We start from the raw sequence: 21,511 nt of genomic DNA, 5'->3' as shown, positions 1-21,511 counted from the left end.
CTTATGTTCAGGAATGTTGTTGGAGAGGGAATAAAGAGTTTGTGAATTATTGAAAAAATTTAAAGTGAAGCATTATTTATTATTATTTATATATAAAAAAATATATTAGTTATAATATTTGTTGTAAATTATATTGAACAGTTTTATCAGCAGTGCATTGTAGGCAGTATCTACAAGAGTGAAGTGTGGACTTAACTATGTGTTTATCAATGATGTTGGAACACATAAAACAAATGCATGGATTGAATGACCTCTAGATGGATGCATGAAAAAATAATTTTATACAAATAGTAGCAGAGCCATTTCTTTAGTTTATCTATGTCTGTATATGTACATTTTAGGTGAAAGAGAAAAGATTATGAAACATACACTTTTCTGTTTCCTAAGGTTGGGTTGTTGGGAATCCAAATGATTTGGACAAAAGACTCGGAAGAAGCTTTGACTAATGCCAGGTATGATAAAAAAATTATGCCAAAGACGAACCAATTTTTCCTGGATCTTCTAAACATTCTGATAGATATGACAACAAAAGACCTCAGCCCAGTTGAGCGAGTTAAATATGAGACATTAATCACTATTCATGTGCATCAGAGGGACATTTTTGATGGTCTGGTAAGTACTGAAAAATTTACTATGAGTTATGAGGTGGTTTCCATGTAAAGCAATGTGAAAGGACAAGAAGAAAATACTACTATATCTATGAACTCCTGCCTTTTAACTTAAAACATTTAATTTCAGGACTGTAATGATTATGTGACCTGGAGTATTATAAAAATGCTGATGTTGCTTCAATCCATGTCTTAACTTCTCTTTAAGTAATTCAGTGGTTTTTTTCCCAGAAGCAGTAGCAGAATTTTATAATGCTTTGTGTTGGCCGACTTAAGTTAGATTCTTCTGTTGCATGATCAGTTAGGGACTTCTTTTTCCTCATACATTGTGTTGCAAGTAATTGTCCTTTCTCTGGACTACATTGTGAGTTTTGAGGAGTAAATAGAATGAATATAGAGTTATAGAACGGGGGAAAAGTTTGAAATTGATTGAAATTACTATTCCCTCTGTTCTAGTTTCAATAGCATACCTAATTATTACTTAGAGATTTATTTGTTCACTTCACACCTTCTCATGCTGCCACAGGATACTAAAATTAGGAAAATGAAAGCATTTACTGCTTAAACAATTAAACTTCTAAACCAGCATGCCCTTTTACCTATAGGAAGCTCTGGACCTGACTGAAATTAAGCTGTCTGAGAAAAGAATTACTGACTTTTAACCCATTGCTGATAGGCAGGCACCTATCTTTTCATTGTAGAACCAGTTGTTTCTAGTTGTAATCATCTCATGTAAAATATATTTTTTTAGATACAACCTGCAGGACATATTTTTTAATCCTGTTTTAATATTCAATTGTCAACTTTAAATTATTCCTGGCTGTTGAATTTCTTAACTAATATCTGCACCATGACACTGTCTTGAAATACCTTTTTTTCAGTTTGCATATGGTTTCATACAATTCTCATGACTTTTTTAAAAATCAAGTATCACGTTACATGCTTCCTACTCATGTAAAAATAAAACTGCCATTTCTTTTACTCATCTCTACCATTTTAATGTTAACTGAACTTAATGACTTTTGTTTGAGGCTTATGGACTGTACATTTGTATTTAGAATTTTGATACACTCATCTAAAGTTTGAAGTTCCCTTGGCTTAGTATGGGTTTCAGGGACAGCAAGAACGCATTAGCAATTTTTGTGGTAAAAATCAAGATAGGGTCTCCACTATTCTTGTGTTACTAGCTGTTCTTTATGCTTTTCATTGTGATTGCAGTACTGCCTTTGCAGTACTGTTTAGATGAGATAATATAAATGCAAAAGTAAATGTTAACCATGAATACCACTGCCTTTTTTTCCCTCTTTTCTTAGTGTCGCATGCATATCAAGAGCCCTACAGACTTCGAGTGGCTGAAACAATGTAGATTTTATTTTAATGAAGACTCTGATAAAATGATGATTAAGATCACTGATGTGGGTTTCACATACCAGAATGAATTCTTGGGCTGTACTGACAGGCTTGTCATAACGCCTCTTACAGACAGGTGAAAAAGACTGATTTTATTCCTTTATTCTTTGAGGCCAAACCTAGGCTTTTACAAGAGCAAGTTAGTTATTCCTATTGGGTGCAAAATAGATCTCTGCAGAGTTAATCCTTCAGTCTTATCAAAGTCAATATTTTTACATGGAATACACGACTACTTTTGTTTCTGTGCCTTATAATGTGAATAACTTCCAGCTTAATTTCTGCCACATACTTGCCTGATCCCCACATATATGATGTATGGGATCCTGATTCTCATGTATGTGAGGCTAGTATATCTGAGGATCAGGTACATCCAACAGATACAATATGCAGAGAGAGATACAGGAAGAAAAAAAGGTGTTTACAGGCAAGCTAATGAAAACAGCTTAGGAAGAATAGACAGGAAAGCCAATTTTATTCAGCTGCAATAGACTGGAGATCTTTGATCTAGAAGGATGTTGAAAGAATTGCAGTCCTGTTAATGGAGAGGTCTACCTACCTAACTGGAATAACACAAAGATAGCTTCATAAGCGATCATTGGCAAAATAAGGGCATTGGGTGGTGGTGGTTGGTTTTTTTGTTGTTGGTGGTGGTTTTGGTTTTTGTTTTAAACTATTCCATACAGTAAATTCCAGAGCTTCTCTTTAGATATAATTGTTCACTGGTGTTTTACTGCATTACACATAGAAGTTTTATTTATGAAAATGGGATGCACTGTATGATCAAATATTGAAGGTGGATGAGAAAAGAAAGTTTAGCTGTCTTTCATTATTATATTCCACAGTATAATGTACTTCAGAACTACTTAAGTTAAAGTAATTCAGGATCTAAGCTAACCAGACTAGACTAGGCACTATCTCTGTATCTGCTTTCTTTCCTTCTCATGATCTTTCAGGTTGTTGATTGTTGAGGTTTATCTGTTCTTCCACTTTATGTATGAGGAAACAAACCTTAATATTACCTGCATCAGAGGCTGAGTGAAGGGTTTTCCTTCTTGCTGCTTTAAATTGTAATTAGAGGCATATAATTTCAGCAGTTTCCTTGTCTCCTTAAATCAGACCTTCCTCATGTAACACATTTGAGTAAGTTTCTCTGGCACTATACAGAAAACTGCACTGCATCCCATTAAGTGATGATAGCCTGTTGCCTTTTAGATGTTACATCACTTTGGCTCAAGCTTTAGGCATGAACATGGGTGGAGCACCTGTGGGACCTGCAGGAACTGGAAAAACCGAAACCATCAAAGACATGGGACGGTGCCTTGGAAAATACGTAGTGGTCTTCAACTGCTCAGACCAGATGGATTTCCGAGGACTTGGGAGGATCTTCAAAGGTAAGATGTGGACCAAAAGGTCAACTGTATTAAGTGCAGTATAACTAACCAATCAAAAGAAGTGATTCTCTCACTATACTCACCATTGGAGTGGCCTCACCTCAAGTACTGTGTGCAGTTTGGGGGTCAACAATGTCAGAATCATATAAAAATATTAAAATGTGTCCAAAGGAGAGCAGCAAAGATGGTGAAAGAACTAAAGGGCATGACTTATGAGGAACAGCTGAGTGTACTAGGTTTGTTCATCTTAGAGAAAAGGAGACTGAGGGGTGCCCTCATTGCTGTCTACAACTTCCTCATGAGGGGAAACAGAGAGGGAGGTGCTGATCTCTCTGGTGTCTGGTGATAGGACATGAGGGAACGGCTTAAAGCTGCATCAGGTTAAGTTCAGATTGGATATTAGGAAAATGTTCTTCACTGAGAGTGTGCTCAAGCACTGGAACAAGCCCCCCAAGGAAGTAGTCAAGGCCCCAAGCTTGTCGGTCTTCAAGTAGTGTTTGGACAACACTCTTAGATATATGATGTAACTTTTAGGTAGCCCTATGTGGAGTCAGGAGTTGGACTTGATGATCCTCATGAATCCTTTACAGCTCGGGATATTTTGGGATTATATGATTCTATGGACTTTGTGCAAGTTACAAATGCTAAGAGAACATCTTTATAAAACAAGGTCAACACATAATCAGCAGGTGGTTTTCCGACTTTTATTAAATGCAAGTAATTAATATCTTGTTATGAATGTAAAATACATTTGCAACACAGTCTCCAAGAAACAGAAATGTCTGAAGACATAATACAGTTTATGAAAGGATACATAAGGCCACTTAAAATAATCAAGGAAGACTGCCAGTACAAAAAAGAAAAAGCTGTGAAATTTATTGCTGAACTGGTGGAATGTGTTGGATTCTCATTTCGGTATTTTTTCTCCTTCAAATGTCAAAGTTCTTATCAGTTGAAGGAAGTGCATGAATAGTGCTATATATGTTAAAAACAATTGGCACAGCTTACTGAAGTTAGATGCAGATTGCTTTTTTTTTTAGGCACCTGAAATTGATACCTGTCAGTCATGGCAGATGTCGAATTAGAGATCAAGTGGAAGTCCTTGACTGTTGCATTGTTGCAAGTGGCTGTGTTGATGATTTTTTGTTTTGTTTTCCCCAAAATATGTGACGAAGAATGCAGTTCTGGCACAGACTGACCCCTAACTTCTTTCCAGGTGAAAGCAAGTTTATTGTTCATTTTCATCCGTGCAATAAGCTATTGACTTGCCATCATATTTTGATAGATTTATTGCAGGGATTATTTTGGGGTGGTAGGGAGGAACAGGAAAACATCCGAGATGCTGAGAGAAGGAGCAGAAATCAAAGGATATAGCATTCTAGACAAGCTTGAGGACTGTTGGAACTTTGAGAATTCTTGTTTGAAAAAGAATTAAACTCTTCTTCTTGTCCCTTTCCCAACCCTCGAAAATATTTCTTTTTCATGAGGTAGATTAACCTGATTCTTAACTTATGAATTGCACCAAAAAAGGGGTAACAACATAATGGTCAGATGCTTAGTTGCTTTTCTTTTTGAAGGTCTTGCTCAGTCTGGCTCCTGGGGTTGCTTTGATGAATTCAATCGTATCGATTTACCGGTACTATCAGTAGCTGCACAGCAAATTGCAATTGTGTTGACATGTAAGAAGGAACGCAAAAAAAGCTTTCTTTTTACTGATGGAGATAATGTGGAAATGAACCCAGAATTTGGCATCTTTCTTACTATGGTAGGTATTCAGTAGATTTCTAATATGCCAGTGATGGTTGTACAATAATCGCTTCTAACCTGGTATGTTAATTGTACTTGCTAACTCTATGTCACTCAGCTCTTAGAACTCACCGACTGTTTGAGAATATTGAGCATTACTAGAAAGATAGTTTCCTACACCTCCCCCCACCTCTCCCTGCTTCCTGGGCTCAATTTCATTCCCGATTTCTCTCCCTCCTCCCCCACAGCGGCACAGGGGGACAGGGAATGGGGGCTGTGGTCAGTTCATCACACGGTGTCTCTGCCACTCCTTCCTCCTCAGGGGGAGGACTCCTCACACTCTTCCCCTGCTCCAGCGTGGGGTCCCTCCCACAGGAGACAGTTCTCCACCAACTTCTCCAATGTGAATCCTTCCCACGGGCTGCAGTTCTTCATGAACTGCTCCAGCATGGGTCTCTTCCATGGGGTGCAGTTCTTCAGGAACAGATTGCTCCAGCGTGGGTCCCCCATGGGGTCACAAGTCCTGCCAGCAAACCTGCTCCAGCGTGGCTCCTCTCTCCACGGGGCCACACGTCCTGCCAGGAGCCTGCTCCAGCGCAGGCTTCCCACAGGGTCACAGCCTCCTTCAGGTGCCTCCACCTGCTCCAATGTGAAGTCCTCCATGGGCTCCAGGTGGGTATCTGCTCCACTGTGGACCTCCATGGGCTGCAGAGGGACAGCCTGCCTCACCAGGTTCTTCCCCATGGGCTGCTGCAGGGGAATCTCTGCTCTGGCGCCTGGAGCACCTCCTGCCCCTCCTTCTTCACAGACCTTGGTGTCTGCAGAGTTGTTCCTCTCACATCTTCTCACTCTTCTCTTATGGCTGCTGCACACAGTTTTTTTTCCCTTCTTAACTGTGTTACCCCAGAGGTGCTATCACCATCGCTGATGGGCTCGGCCTTGGCCAGCAGCGGGTCCGTCTTGGAGCTGGCTGGCATTGGCTCTATCAGACACAGGGGGAGCTTCTAGCAGCTTCTAACAGAAGACTCCCCACTATCAAAACCTTGCCACACAAACCCAATACAGAGATATAGGTAGAAGTATCCAGTAAAAACAGGACATATGAACCAAATACAGATTTGAAGTGTTTGGGTGGAACGTTTTTCATACCTCATGGATGTAAGAGAGGCTAAAATGCTGTAAAGATATGGTGAGAAATCTGCATGGCAATTAATTTTTACATGTGATTTAAAGCCAAAAAACTATTTTTGTCTAACCAGATTACGCACTCCTTTGCTGATTCTTCTGTTTGTGCAAACTGCAGTCAACTTAAAAACCTATTCTTCTCTCCAGAATCCAGGATATGCTGGACGGCAAGAACTTCCTGAAAACTTGAAGATCAACTTCCGTTCGGTGGCTATGATGGTTCCTGATCGTCAAATCATAATTCGTGTCAAATTGGCTAGTTGTGGTTTCATTGCTAATGTTGTATTGGCAAGGAAATTCTTTACACTGTACAAGCTATGTGAAGAACAACTGTCAAAGCAGGTGATTATTTTCATAAGAGGAAAAATTATCTTAAGGAAAAACTATATATGATGTCACAAATTATTAGTATCTATGTGAAGAAAATGGAAAAGTTCATGTTCACTACATAAGCTAAATGACACTTGCAGTTTAGTAGGGTAACCCTCTGCTGTCCTCAAGAACTAACTCTGCTACAATTTTTCTGTACAAGAATGGGACTGTCCTTCAGAATACTGCTTATTATTAAGATTTAGCTTTAATGAATGGTGATGATTGTGGCAAATAAAGGGCTTATATATTAGTTAGTCTTACAGAGTGGATTGAGAAGTGTTTGGTTTGTGCTGCCTGCACTTGTTTAGATGTTTCTCAAATAAAATCAGTTTCCAAGGTCCACAGAGAATTCAAAATACTACTGCTTGTTTATTTTTTAATAGTCCTTGGGAACCTTATCTTGGTTCAGAGACTTGTGATTACATTTCTTTTTTCTGTCACACCGTACAGTTTAGTAGATGGTAGCAGAGGTGGGGAATGAAATCGCCCCTAGGCATATACTCAAAAGCTAGTTGTTGGGTGTTTGGAGGCATGTACCACTTCTCACATGTATGCATATGTTAAATGATAAATAAGAATTGTTTTATCCTTATTAACTCTGGGAAAATTTTCCCAAACTTTGTATATCTTCTAGGTGCATTATGATTTTGGCTTGCGGAATATATTGTCAGTGCTACGTACATTAGGAGCAGCAAAAAGAGCAAATCCCACAGATACTGAATCTACCGTTGTCATGCGTGTGCTGAGAGACATGAACCTGTCTAAACTAGTAAGTTCTGAGGGCCTGGTAAATTAATTAAACTGCACTTTGGAGGTATGTGAAGTTCTTTTGGAAATACAATTTAAATCTGTTAAGGTGGTCACTAGAAGATTGGATGTGGCCTTTACACTGAAGCTAGCTTGGAAATGTTCCATTCTCTGAATGGTCTTAGGTACTGGTTTTGGCTGGGATAGAGTTAGTTTTCTTCATCGTACCTTGTATGGGGGTGGGGAGGGAGGGAGGGAGGGGCTGTGTGGTGCTTAGCCTACCCAGGTTAAACCACAACACCTTGAATTGTTCAGATTTTTTTTTTTTTACATATTTCCCCTGCTACCTGTAGAAATAAGTGACCAAATAGAGTTCTATGTAGTAATCTATTTAAAACCTTTGACCTAAAGTATTTAGTCACTCTCTTGAAATAATCTGTAGTACCATCTTATCCATCTTAAATAGCTAACAAAACCTCTTCTGTTGCTGTGATATTCATCTCCTATCTTTTTTTACACCTTAGACAAATAATTTACTATTTATATAAATGTTATTGCTAAAATCTACTTTAATAAATGCAGTCTGTATGTTAGCTGTTTATTTTCAATAGCTTTTGATTATTGGAAGCATCACATGATCTCATTCTGCTGTGTCCTGCTAGAATGCTTAGCACCTAGAGGGTTACCATAGATGGTTCCTTATGTTTTCAAATATTTCTTTAGCTTTGCAAGAGTTAGGGATTTTTTTTAAGATGCTAGAATAAATAAAATAGGTTTTAATCTGTGTTCCCCCCTCCCAATTTTCACTAGATTGATGAAGATGAACCATTATTCCTGAGTCTAATTGAAGATCTATTTCCAGATATCCAGCTTGATAAAGTAGGCTATCCTGAACTGGAAGCTGCCATTGACAAACAGGTAATGTTTTTCTTGATCTGTGCTGCTGTGGCATAACTATCATAATGTGTCATCTAAGAAAATTATTGATGTTGGAGCTACCCAGCTGGTAATAATATGTTTTACTATGTAGAGGAAGGGTAGGCTTTTTCATAAATCTTCACCATTGATATATTAGTATTAACCTTATTCTTAAGGATATCACTGGATTGTGGTTTTCTTGAGAGTCATTTGTGGTGATCAGTTGTGTGTGTAGTTTATACAGTTGACTTTTAAAAAGGACTTACAAATTAAGCTTTTATTAGGAGGAACTATAAAGAACTTGAATCTCATTCTTTAAATCGTCATTTCCTAATAAATTAAAAAGAGGTCTTAATAACATGGTCTTCACAGCTCTACTGTTGATCTGTGAAGCCAGACATAGAAAGTGTCAACTCTTTTAACAACAAACCATTATCACTTGCTTGTAAGTAGGGTGTCACGTCAGCCCATACTGAAGCAGTGTTGGAAACTTGAAGAGCTTTAGGCACTGTGATTATCTTATGTAAAACAAAATTTATCAGAAGTTCAGATCTAGGGATCTTATGGTGCCTTTTTAGTGCTGACAGTGTTTGGAAAAAATGTTAGCTTATTTTGGCATATTTTTCTCATATTGCTAAAACTTAAAATCTGGAGAAACCAGAAATGGCAGGCTGTCTTGTTTGTCTTGGAAGTGAAACGATGTTTTATTGAATGGAGCTCTTTGCTGTGTTTTCAGAGCAATAATGACTTAGTACAATGAAAACAGCTAGGTTAGGACAGAATCAAGTTCAAGAGGACTATTTTTTTTAGGGAAGGGAGGCAGAGGTTGTTGGGAAAATATGATAATGAAGAAATAGTTGACACTTTAATTCAAGTGTTTTTCTATGTTTATATGTTGTGGTGGGTTGACCCCAACTGGCAGCTAAGCCAACACCCAGTCACTTGCTCACTTTCCCCCAGTGGGTTGAGGGAGAGATTCAGAAGGGGAAAAGAGAAAAAACAAACAACTCATGGGTCTAGATCGAGGCAGTTTAATAAATGAAGAAAAAAAAAAAAAAGAAACAAGTGATTCAAAAACAATTGCTTACCACCAGCAGACTGATGCCCAGCCAGTCTCTGAGCAATGGCTACTTTGGAGAACCTTCCCCCCCAGTTTTATTGCTGAGCATGACATTATCACTGCAGCGGGCGTGGACTAGATGACCTTTAAAGGTCCCTTCCAACCCAAACTATTCTGTGATTCAAAGGCATGGGGTATCTCTTTGGTAAGTCAGAGTCAACTGTCCCAGTTGTGTTCCTTGCCAACCTCTTGCCCACTCCCAGCCTACTTGCTGATGGGGCAGTGTGAGAAACAGAGAAGGCCTTCATGCTCTGCAAACACAGTTCAGCAAGAGCCAAAACACTGGTGTGTAATCAACAGTTTTGATCACTCATCTAAAACATGGCACCATATGGGCTACCATGAAGAAAATTAACTCCATCCCAACCAGGCCCAGAACCTATATACAGCTGTTAACAAAGGATCTTTTGAGAACAAGTCAAGTCTGCTTGTTAACATACTTCTTTTTTCCATAAGGGAAATATCTAGTCTACAAGATTATTATAGAATCCATGAGTTTTAGAAATTGTTAAGAAAAGATAAGTCTTCGCTTATGGCATTGGAATAGAGTGAAAGAATAGCTAACACGACCGTCTTGTTTTATGTGAAGAAAGAAATCGGTTCAGATACATTCTGTCAGGGCATCATGAGATTTTGGATGTATTACTGCATATATGTGGACTCTAGAAACAAGTCAGAAGGCTGTATTCTATACTGGAAAGGAAAGCAGCTTGACTGGTTTGGTGTCAGCTGTGAGAGTTGTTAAGATGCAAATGATAACAGAATTTTATCATGTATCCATGAAAATGGTGCATCTGATGTCTTCGTTGTGCTTTGCAAACTCCATTGCTTCAACAGTGGTGTTCTTCATGGCGATGAGGAACTGGTGGTAGCATATACTTTGTGGCTGCTGTTAGTGAATTCATCTTGTGCTGCCTTCTGTTCTTGGCTTCCTTGCAGAGTGAGATAAATAACTTGAACTGTCGTGAGCTTCGATATGCGAGTAATATAGCAAGTAGTAGTGCCAGTTCCATGGTTCTAACTGACTATGTGACAGTAATTGTAAAAGCTGAGTTTTATCTCACTAGTAAAAAATTAGTCCTCTTTTTACTGATAATAGTTTCTGAGACATTTTGTGGAACATAATTTTAAAAAAAGAAATTATACTTGAATTAAAATATCATTGTTATGTTGAGAGCTTCACTTTTATAACATGATCTTGAGTTCTTTAGAAATTTTTTTCACTGTCAAAAACACATAGTGTGCTATGAAACATTAAGGTATAGTTCTAGCTTTTCTCTACTGGCTAAAAACTTTCTTGTTCACTTCCAGCTGAGTCACTTTCACAAGCAATAGCAATACCATTATAGTGAGATGAGTTCTTGAAGCTTGGAACTAGTAAAAAGTAATAAACAAGCATATGATATTTAATTATAAAACATCATGTCTTTTCTTAGAAGGATGATGTTAAGAAGTTACTCAAAGGTCTTTCTGTACACTGAGAAATATTTAACAAAATGTTTTACAGAAAAGCTTTTGGCTATTGTAAGCATTTAGAAACACAAGTCACCATCATCATAAAAAGGCAACTGTTCTGAGAGGCAAGTGAAAACGGTGTGTGACTATGAAAGATGTTGCTAGCAAAAGTGTTTCCAAAATTCTTGGCTTTTCCTTAAAATGATGTTTTAACCTTAAGAAGAGCTAAAAAAAAAAGATGGTTTATCTTTTATTTTTCTGAATACATATCTGAATGTCAGATATCCCTTCTTTTTCCAAACAGTTTTTGTATAGACACAAAAACTTTACAAAGAGTGTAGTCTTCTGCTGAAGATAGATTATTTTTTTTAAAGCATCAAAATATCTTGTGCACTGAAATAATAGCAATTTGGTTTTCTGTCACTATCTATAGGTGGAGGAAGCTGGACTTGTTTGTCATCCTCCTTGGAAACTTAAAGTTATTCAACTTTTTGAAATCCAGAGAGTAAGGCATGGATTGATGACACTAGGACCTAGTGGTGCAGGAAAAACTCTTTGCATCCACACTTTAATGAAAGCCATGACAGGTATGTGAGTATTTCTATTGTAAACTGTTATTAAACTGTCATATTGTAAACTTTAAACCATGCTGTTTCTTCACAGAAAGCCTCAATTACTTCACTGTGAGAATATATTACTGGAAGAATCAGTTTGTGTGTTGTGATACTAATTATTGTGGGTAGTATCTTTTAAAAGCTTAAAAATGTCTGACATTGAAAGTCATATGATACATATCCTATTTTCCGTATTATGATGCTTATATCAGAAGTTCTTATTCTAGAAACATTGAGAAAGAGGAGTACTGTCTGGGTAGACAGCTTGAACAAGTGATTAAAGCATCTCCCAGGTTTGGCTGAGGTAATGCTGAAACCTTCCCCTAATCATAAGTATTTAGTCCTTTTTGAACACAATTCACAAGACAGTGTATTTATCTGCAGTATAAAATAACTCGTTCTATCATTTGTTGCTGCTAGGAGATAGTTACTGGTTTAGGAAGTGCCAAAATCTTCAAGGGTATTCATTTTGTGTCCTGGCTGGATGCTTGAGGAGTGTGTGGTTTTGTCCTCTGTATTTCTAAACAAAAATATTAGTGGAGGACCTTCTGATTGATCTTATTAAACTAAAAGCTCATAGCTGGGGGAGAAAAAACCATCACTTTTGATCAGCTTATGTTACCCCATTTCACAGGCTTCAGTAGGCTGCTTATACAGTTTTCTAGAAATGGATAGTTTCTGTGAAAAATGGTTCAGCCAGTCTCTCATCCATGCAGTACCTTAGTGTGCTTAAGAAACACTGTAAGCTCTACATGGCAGTGTAAAAGACTATTTCATTTAGGAAAAAAGCAGAAAGAACAGATAGCTGCATTATACTATTTTCCTATATTTCTGTAGCACTGAGATGTGAACTACTACCAAGATAAAGCCACTGCAATACTTTTTTCAAGCTGATCTTCTGTCATAACTTCATGAAATGTTAAACTACGTGATTTGCCAGGCTTCCATCTTACACGTGTTGTAGTTTAACCCCAGTGGGCAACTAAGCACCACACAGCTGCTTGCTCACCCCCTCTCCCTGGTAGGATGGGGGAGAGAACTGGAAGCGTAAAAGTGAGGAAACTCATGGATTGAGATAGATTTAATAATGCAAACATACTAGCAATGACAATAATAATATGAAAAAGGAAAATAACAAAAAGAGAGAGAAATAAACCCCAAGAAAAACAAGTGATGCAAATGAAAAACAATTGCTCACCACCTGCTGACCAATGCCCTGCCAGTTCCTGAGCACTGATCACTGCCCCCCATCCGACTCCTCCCTCCATCAGCTGACCATGATGTCATATGGTATGGAATACCCCTTTGGCCGGTTTGGGTCAGCTGTCCTGGCTGTGCCCCCTCCCAGCTTGTTGTGCACCTCTAGCTTTCTCACTGGCAGGGTATGAGAAGCTGAAATGTCCTTGACTTACTGTAGACACTGCTTAGCAACAACTAAAACATCAGTGTTATCAACATTATTCTCATACTAAATCCAAAACAGAGCACTATACCAGCTACTAGGAAGAAAATTAACTCTATCCCAGCCAAAACCAGGACAACATGTTAGTGAAGTTTTATTACAATTAAGATTTTAAGATAAGCCTTTTTTTTAAGCTCGCTCTTTCAACATCTTAATACTGGCTCCTGATTAAGTTTTATTATTGGGTTTTCTAAGCATGTCCGGCATAGGAGTTTTTAAGCTGTTGTTAATGAAGAAAATATAAAGGTTATATGATCATGGTATGACTAGACAGAATTTAGCTGCCTAAGAGACTTCACAGGGATATGCCAATATCATATACCTTGCCTATTCTGAGACGTATGGAAGTGCACAATGGGGAAAAGCAAAAAAACAATCAATCATGTGGAGCATCTGTCTGGTATTTAGTCATTGGGTTTTAAAAAAGTGCATCCAAACCAAAGGCTTTAAAGCTCTATTGCTTGATAAGCCTTCGAAATATTAAACTAAACCTTGAATAAATTTCATCTTGCTGGTTGTCTGTTCCTGATGAATCTATGAAACGTGAACTATACTTTCAAAAGTTTCAGAACTTTGTTCTACTTTAAATTTTTCTGGCTCCAATTAACAAATATTGATGTATAGCAAGAGATAAGTTTTCCAGTTAGATACACAACTTGTTATAATAGTGAATGCATTTTAAACCATACATTTGGGTGTAATGATATTGAATTTGTCAAAGTTCTCTGACTGTTTAAAAGAAATACCAAAACTAACTGATGATCTGCCTTCACAGATTGTGGACAGCCACATCGTGAAATGAGAATGAATCCTAAAGCTATAACTGCTCCGCAAATGTTTGGTCGTCTCGATGTGGCAACAAATGATTGGACAGATGGAATATTTTCAACACTCTGGAGAAAAACTTTAAGAGCCAAGAAAGGTATAATGAAAAACAGTTCCCTCCAAAAAACCCCAAGCTGCAGGACATCTCTCTAAAGGACATTAGAAGACTTTTTTTTCAATAATTTCTGTCTATTGTTTAGTCTCTGTTCTAAATGCTTTGTGTTCAGACTGTGTAGTGTAGTAAATACAGTTTGACTAAATTTGCTGATCCCTCTTTCAAATGATAGGCCCTTGTATGGAAGAAAAGTGGAAGGTAAGAGTCAGTTTCCCCAACACTGGTATACTATAAAAAATTTTGGTGCTGTCAGGATTTCTGCCTGGTCTCCAGCTGCCATACTAGGAGGGTGTGAATCTCCTTTGTGTCATACCTGCTAGCACTGCACATACCATAGTCCATCTCAAATAGGCAACCAATTTCTGCCTAGAATAATGCTGGCATGCATTCTAAGACTACTGAATTAACTAAAAGAGGCCTTGATGGTATGATGCTAGATGGATTCTTCCTTCTTTTGTCTGAATATTAATATGTGACCTTATCATTGTCAGAAACAATCCTAACGTTTGTTGCACTGTCAGTTTTCATTAAAAAATCTTAGTCTTTAAGGATACAGATGCTTTTAAAATAGAAAATACTTTTGGATTTAATTTTGTTGGTTTTGTTTCAAATCTAGAAATATAGCACCCTTGAGAATGTCGCATAGCATTAACTGTTGACTTTTCTATTTTTCCTCTCAACATAAAATATAAATTGGCACACTCGCATGACTTCCTCAGATTCACTGTTTGCAATACTTCCGTAATGTCTCTTTATGAAGCAAACTCCAGATAATCTCATGCCTGAGATGCCTGCACTGTAGCTATGCAAAGCCTCTAAATATAAAACTATTTGCCTCAGAGGTGAGAAAGTTTCTCATCTGGAACCTTCTTGGTTCATACCTAACAACACGCCAAGTCACCTAGGCCTAGATAGTAAGGACTTGCTCTGAAGGCAGATGACACTTGGACCATCTCTGACTAAAGGTCTTCCTAGCAATGCACAGCAGGACCAGGTACTCCCTAAGGGATGGGGACCCAGAAGCCAAGTGGTGGTGGTGAATCCCTTTCCAGCCATGCCCTGTTGCTCAGTACCCAAGTGAGGTGAGCAGGATAGACCCAGACCCTCCTAGGAAACAGAGGCAGTCTTTAAGATACATCTCTGTTACTAAATGGAAAGAGCTGAAAAAACTTCAAAGGGAGCTGGATCAAGTTTACAAGCAGGAGAACAAACAACAAGAATCTTTCCCTAATGGACCTCTTTTACTTACGAAAGTGAGCATGGTATTTGAGAGAGTGATTTTTCAAGTGTTCCTTTCATTTAATCTCGCTACATTTACACAAACTCTTTGGAAACAAATGAATAGTAGTTTTAAGTAGATCTGTAGTTTCTATTTTCTTTATGTTGTTTTATGTAAGTTGAAATAAACCTAATTTATTACTACATTGAAGACTGGATCCATAAAATTGTTTCAGACTATTACAGACTCATGACTTATGCTGATGACACTTTATATACTGAGCAATGGATAATTATTATCAATAGGTGATGAAATGAAGTACTTAATTGAAATTGAGTGGTGGAAACGGTAATTGTATTAGAAGCTGAGATTCTAGCTGTGTGCGTGAATTCAGTAGTAGTTCAAAATTTGTTTGCAGAGAGAAGAAACTGGTCCTTGAAAGAAAGTGGAACTTTCTCCATAGGCATTTTTATCTGTCATTTTGGATTATAGGTGACCACATCTGGATAGTTCTTGATGGTCCAGTTGATGCTATTTGGATTGAGAACCTTAATTCTGTCCTGGATGATAACAAAACTCTAACACTAGCAAATGGAGATCGGATACCTATGGCACCGAATTGCAAAATAGTCTTTGAACCTCATAATATTGATAATGCTTCTCCAGCAACAGTTTCAAGGAATGGGATGGTATTCATGAGCTCATCAGTTCTCAACTGGAGCCCAATCCTTGAGGTACAATGGCTAAGTGATTGTTTATATATTCAAAGTTTTACTGGTTACTTATTCAACACTTCACTGTTGTTACCTTAGGACCTAATTTGTCACTTTTGCTATGAAATAGCTTTTACACTGTATAAACTTATAGGGCAGTATTTAATATAGTATTATTTCTGGTAGTATATACAAGAGTGAATAATGTAATTTTTTCAGGAACGTAGTCAACATATTACACTTTTAAAAACATGGATATTTCACTTTGGCACAAATTTGTAATTCAAGGTATTTTATACAATTGAAGAACAACTTGATTGTCAAAATACCAACTACCTGGCAGTCCCTAATACAGCTTCAGACCAAGGAAGAAGAAAGAGTAAACAGGCTGATTCAGGAATCTAGAAATCCTCAAGAAAATATAAGTTCTCTTGATATTTCTTTAAATCAATTGCAGTTGGGATTTAGAACTAGAAATAAAGTCAGTGCAACATCAAAGTATGTAATTTTTAAATTAATGTTCTTACCTGGTTAAGTTGCCTGTTAGCATTTCTAGAAGCAAAATGTGTGAAGAACCAAGCAGTGGTTACTGTCTCTGGCATGGAATGAATAATTTAGAAAACCAGAACATGTTATAGGTGTGTTTTGGAGGGAAGAACACCATACAACATATTCAGATTTCAAAGTGATTTATAAAGCGAGTTTTTTCTTATATACGTCATCTTTCATCTTCCAAAAAATAGAAAAAATAAATCCTTTTCTTGACTGAATGCTGGTAATGATATAGTGAATGATACATTTAAAGACTTGAGCATACTATGATTTTTTGCATGTAGCAAATATCTTGGTAAAAATGAAATATAAGAGTTCCCAAAAATCTACCTAATATTCCGCAGTAATATCTTTCAACAAAACTTTCAGCATTTCATTCCATTTTTTCTTCCAATTTTAAGAAAATAATGGAGACAATAATAATAAAAAAATTGGTTTCTGATTTTTTTAATTTATTCTTAAGCCCTATATTCCTTAGAAATTTATTGGTGAAGTAGGCTCCTCAGGATTAAGGCTTTTAAAAAATCTAAATTAAAAGAAATATTAATTTATTTTGTCTTTATTTTTTCTTGTCTACTCAGTCTTATTGAGAATATTTTGCTGACATTATTTTGCTTTGATGAAACGTGGACTGTCTCATGAGTATCAAAAATTAAATCTTTCTTCCTTGTGGCTAAGACACTGATTCCTGTGATCATAGAGAGAATTACTTTTTTACTATCTCCTGAAAAACAAGTTAATATACCTTTCTTCTGATTAATCCCAAATTAACATTCCTTTATATGGCTTTGAACTTTAATTTTAATCTAGGAATAATTTAGTCTTCCTGTTTATGAAATTAGAACATCGTACAGGCCCTCGTTTATCCCCCAGTTTGCAGACTCAAAAGAACAAAACTTCACAGGTTACTATGAGCTGACAGACTGAATTTAACTTTCTAGAAAGCATCACATTAACAAGTCTGTGGCACTGCCTAGAACAACTGTCCTTAGCATATTAGAAGTTTCAGCACAGACGGAACTCAAAGCGACAGTACGCTGCTGTCCAAGCCCTGAGTGGCAGGCAGCGCCTGCTGCCTCTTCCTGGGGCTGGAGACAGCGGAGCCCCTGGGCGAAGTGTGCCCTGGTCATGGCGTTATCAGTCGAAGGAGCTGTGGGTAGGGGTGAGAAGACTTGTGTGCCTTCAGGGAGGATAAACAGATCAGCAGGAGCGTTGCAGAGACACTGCAGACTCAAGATCCCTCGCCCTGTAATGGAGAGTGAACGAGAGACTGCCTTCAAAGCTTTGGTGAACAGAAACTATCAAGATGAAGGTGGCTGTACACTTGTGATTTCTGGCAACAGAAGGGAGGTTTCTTTTCCACCCGCAGATCTGAAATAGCGGGTCAGGTATAATGCCCTGAGAACAGGTGAGGGGCAACAAGGCCCACTAGGGAAGGCATTGGAACCCAGCTTAGCCTTAACCAATTAAGAGGAAAAAGTGTGATTGTCTTCAGAGACACCCATGTGCTGTGACTTGTTTCCTATGGAGGTTTGCTGCTTATGAAGGACTAAGGGTTGCTACAGAGAGTTGTTACCGTATTTCTCTAGTAGTGCCTAGAGCCTTTCCCTTTTAGAATGATATTGAAATCATATGGAGCTGGCTGTTCAGTTACATCTATTTAGCAACACTTGAGAATCATCACTAATCTATTTGATCAGATGCTTTGTCAAGTCCAGTATGTTTGCATTCTTATTAGGAAAAAAAAAGCGTTTAATAAATTTCCTAAAAATTTGGCTGATACTGAAGTTTTACCAATGCAAATACATGCAGTCAACACAAATGCCTTATGTGTATTACTGCAAGGCTTTAATTTTTTTTAAAAACTAATATGGATACTTGGGAAAGTGTAAATGTAAATTCTGCATCTAGGACAGTGGCTCCCCTGAGATTCCACTTGTCTTGTTCCTTTCTGTACTTGTAGCACTGCATAGAGCCTACTGATGTTAAGTTCTCACAGCTCTGCCTTCTTGCATTGGTTAATTTGCAGACAACAACTTCTTGAATGTTTCATTTTACGTTGAGCTATAGATTCAGCTGCAAAGACAGCAAAACCAAAGAAAAGCATTTTATTTTGCCTTATCAGTCATGATTTACCTCCTCACTTTAAAGTGATATGCAGACTTAATTTAGTTGTGTCGAAGTAAGTGTTGCATGAAAGTAGTTTCACTTAATCCATGACCTTATGCTTTTAATTTATTTCAGTGGTAGCAACAGTCAAAAAGAAAACAAGAACATGTGGGTTTTTTGCTTTTGGATAACACAAAACAAATTATGTTCATTTCGGCCATGAAACAACCCTTCCAAACTCCCTTCCTCTCCCCCCTGCCCCCCTCCAAAATAATTGGCTATAACATCGCCAACATGAGCCGGCAGTGTGCGCTTGCAGCCCAGAAAGCCAACTGTGTCCTGGGCTGCATCGAAAGAGGTGTGACCAGCAGGTCGAGGGAGGTGATCCTGCCCCTCTGCTCCGCTCTTGTGAGACCCCACCTGGAGTACTGCGTCCAGCTCTGGGGGCCCCAGTACAGGAGAGACATGGAGCTGTTGGAGCGAGTCCAGAGGAGGGCCACGAAGCTGATCAGAGGGCTGGAGCACCTCTCCTGTGAGGACAGGCTGAGAGAGTTGGGGTTGTTCAGCCTGGAGAAGAGAAGGCTCCGGGGAGATCTAATTGCGGCCTTCCAGTACCTGAAGGGGCCTACAGGAAAGATGGTGGGGGACTGTTTATCAGGGAGTGCAGTGACAGGACAAGGGGTAATGGGTTTAAGCTGAAGGAGGGTCGATTTAGATTAGATGTTAGAAAGAAATTCTTTCCTGTGAGAGTGGTGAGGCACTGGAACAGGTTGCCCAGAGAGGCTGTGGCTGCCCCCTCCCTGGAAGTGTTCAAGGCCAGGCTGGGTGAGGCTTTGGGCAATGTGGTCTAGTGGAGGGTGTCCCTGCCCATGGCAGGGGGGTTGGAACTAGATGATCTCTGAGGTCCCTTCCAACCCAAACCATTCTATGATTCTATGATTGCAACCTATAGTTATGTATCATTTGAGCCAATAGCATTTATTTGTGGGGTTTGTTTGTTTGATTGGTTTTATTTCATAAATAAAATATCTTGATGGCTCTTTCAGTACATCTCCTTTTAAATCTATTTTCTAGTGCAATATACTACGTATTCCAGCAGATCAGAGTAGATGTTAATCTCACATTGTTCACTCTGTTACTTTTGTAATAGATTTAAATGGAGTTTTCTTTCTTTAGTTCTTAATTCTCAGATACTGAATGAAACACAGTAATTGTTGATAGTTCAGAAGAACTTTGAAAAATAATTAAAACCAAATACGAATAGCACAGGAAGTTGTGTATATTTAGATTTCCCATCCGTACAATTTATAAACAAATAAATATAGCAGCCTATTGGGATGCAATATCATGACATAAGCAATGTCCAAATTCAGTGAAGTAGATCTCAAACTTTTCATATTGCTGTTCTTGTTTAACATGCTTCTTAAGCAGCTTTTGCAAAGTGATCAAAGGTATTTCACCCATTACTCGTCAACCTCCTCTAAAGGAGAAACATCTTACCAATTTTTCTACTTACCCCATATGTTTTCTGAACAGCTGGTGAAGCTCTTGGTATCTATTTTAAGTAGTTCTCCCATTTAATCTTTAGCACTTTGTTTTCCACCTACCTGTTTTTAGAAAGCTTTTTCATATATCTACCTATTTGTAATCAGTCCCAGAGTTTATTTACTTCGGGCAGTTCAAGATAGAGTTTCAAAAGATTAGGAAGCATAGAAAAGAATCACAGAAGCATGAAATAGTTGAGGTTGGAAGGGATCTCTGGAGAGTGTGTAGCTGAACACACCTCACTCAAAGCAGAGTCAACTGGAGTAGTTGCTCAGGACTGTGTCCTGCTGAGTTTTGAGATGGAGACTCCAGAAGCTTACTGAGAAGCCTGTTCCAGCGTTTGACCACTCTCACAACAGAAAGCTTTTTCTTATGTTTAAATGGAATTTATTCGATTTCAGTTTGTGCCAAATTTGCTTGAATTTTGAATCTGCAAGTATTTTTGCTGATGAGTGTATTTTATGTGGGAAATAAATTCATGGGATGCAAATGAGAAACATTCTGGCACACAGATGAGAGCAGGCTTCTGGGTAACTCAAAGAAGCAGTTTACTACTTTGAGCTAGCATCAACGAACAAATCCTGTTCTCTGATCTTGAGAAACAGGTAGTTTTAATTAGATTTTTTTTTAATCAAGCATTATACTTACATGCACAATAAAAACACTACACACACCAGCAGACATCCCCCTCCTAAATCCTGACTTTTTTTCTGCAGCTAGCAGTTTTTTGGGGTACCCTGTGTCACTGCTAGAAACTAACATTGTGCAGAATAAATAAAACCTGTGTTCAGTTTTTATGCGTATGATATTCTTTCTTTGCAGAATTGTGGTGTACCTTAAACAGCCATTGTGATTAAAAATATTTGAAGACAATGATTTTTTTGCTGTTGAAACCTTTAAAGTGCTTTTTTTTTTTTTTCTTGAGTATCCATGTGTAACATCCAGTAGGAATTATGCATACTTGGGTAAAGTTTGACCTTCTGCTAGCCAAACCCTGCCCAACAGTAGGGAATCTGAGTACCCCCAAAAGAAATCAAGTTCCAATGCTCGCTGGACCTTTTGAATTGCTGTAGTTTAATTTACTGAGAGTTGCATCAGGAACTAAATTTATTTTCTCGCCATGGTTTGTAACAGGGATTTTTGAAAAGACGTTCTTTCCAAGAAGCTGAAATTCTGCGTCAGCTGTATTCTTCGTCATTCCCAGACTTATACCGCTTCAGCATTCAGTCTCTGCAATGCAAGACAGAGATGTTGGAAGCCTTTGTGATAATGCAGAGCATTAATATGCTTCAGGGCCTTATCCCACCTAAGGTAAAGTAGTGTGGAATTTTTTTTATGTTTACCTAATTTTAAGTCATGAGAGGAGATTCTTTGATGACTTAGAATATAAATGAAGACGCAGGTT

The 21,511-nt window shown here is 38.0% G+C and overlaps 1 protein-coding gene across 6 annotated transcripts in view; it reads left to right on the top strand.

Annotated features, from left to right (window-relative positions):
- The window catches only part of DNAH5 (dynein axonemal heavy chain 5), a 133,050-nt gene that overhangs the window by 56,178 nt on the left and 55,361 nt on the right, over window positions 1-21,511 (top strand). For all 6 annotated transcript variants that reach the window (XM_054817916.1, XM_054817915.1, XM_054817917.1 and 3 more), the window contains 11 exons: window positions 388-612; window positions 1,922-2,094; window positions 3,231-3,409; window positions 4,987-5,174; window positions 6,488-6,682; window positions 7,347-7,481; window positions 8,270-8,377; window positions 11,386-11,539; window positions 13,804-13,950; window positions 15,680-15,921; window positions 21,241-21,417. In XM_054817916.1, coding sequence (XP_054673891.1) covers window positions 388-612; window positions 1,922-2,094; window positions 3,231-3,409; window positions 4,987-5,174; window positions 6,488-6,682; window positions 7,347-7,481; window positions 8,270-8,377; window positions 11,386-11,539; window positions 13,804-13,950; window positions 15,680-15,921; window positions 21,241-21,417 — 1,923 coding nt within the window. The remainder of the gene's footprint in view (window positions 1-387; window positions 613-1,921; window positions 2,095-3,230; window positions 3,410-4,986; window positions 5,175-6,487; window positions 6,683-7,346; window positions 7,482-8,269; window positions 8,378-11,385; window positions 11,540-13,803; window positions 13,951-15,679; window positions 15,922-21,240; window positions 21,418-21,511) is intronic.

This window comes from Grus americana, chromosome 2, assembly GCF_028858705.1.
Source record: "Grus americana isolate bGruAme1 chromosome 2, bGruAme1.mat, whole genome shotgun sequence".
Taxonomy (NCBI): domain Eukaryota; kingdom Metazoa; phylum Chordata; class Aves; order Gruiformes; family Gruidae; genus Grus; species Grus americana.
The sequence above is the reverse complement of the archived record's forward strand: the minus strand, read 5'-3'. Positions and strand labels throughout refer to the sequence as shown.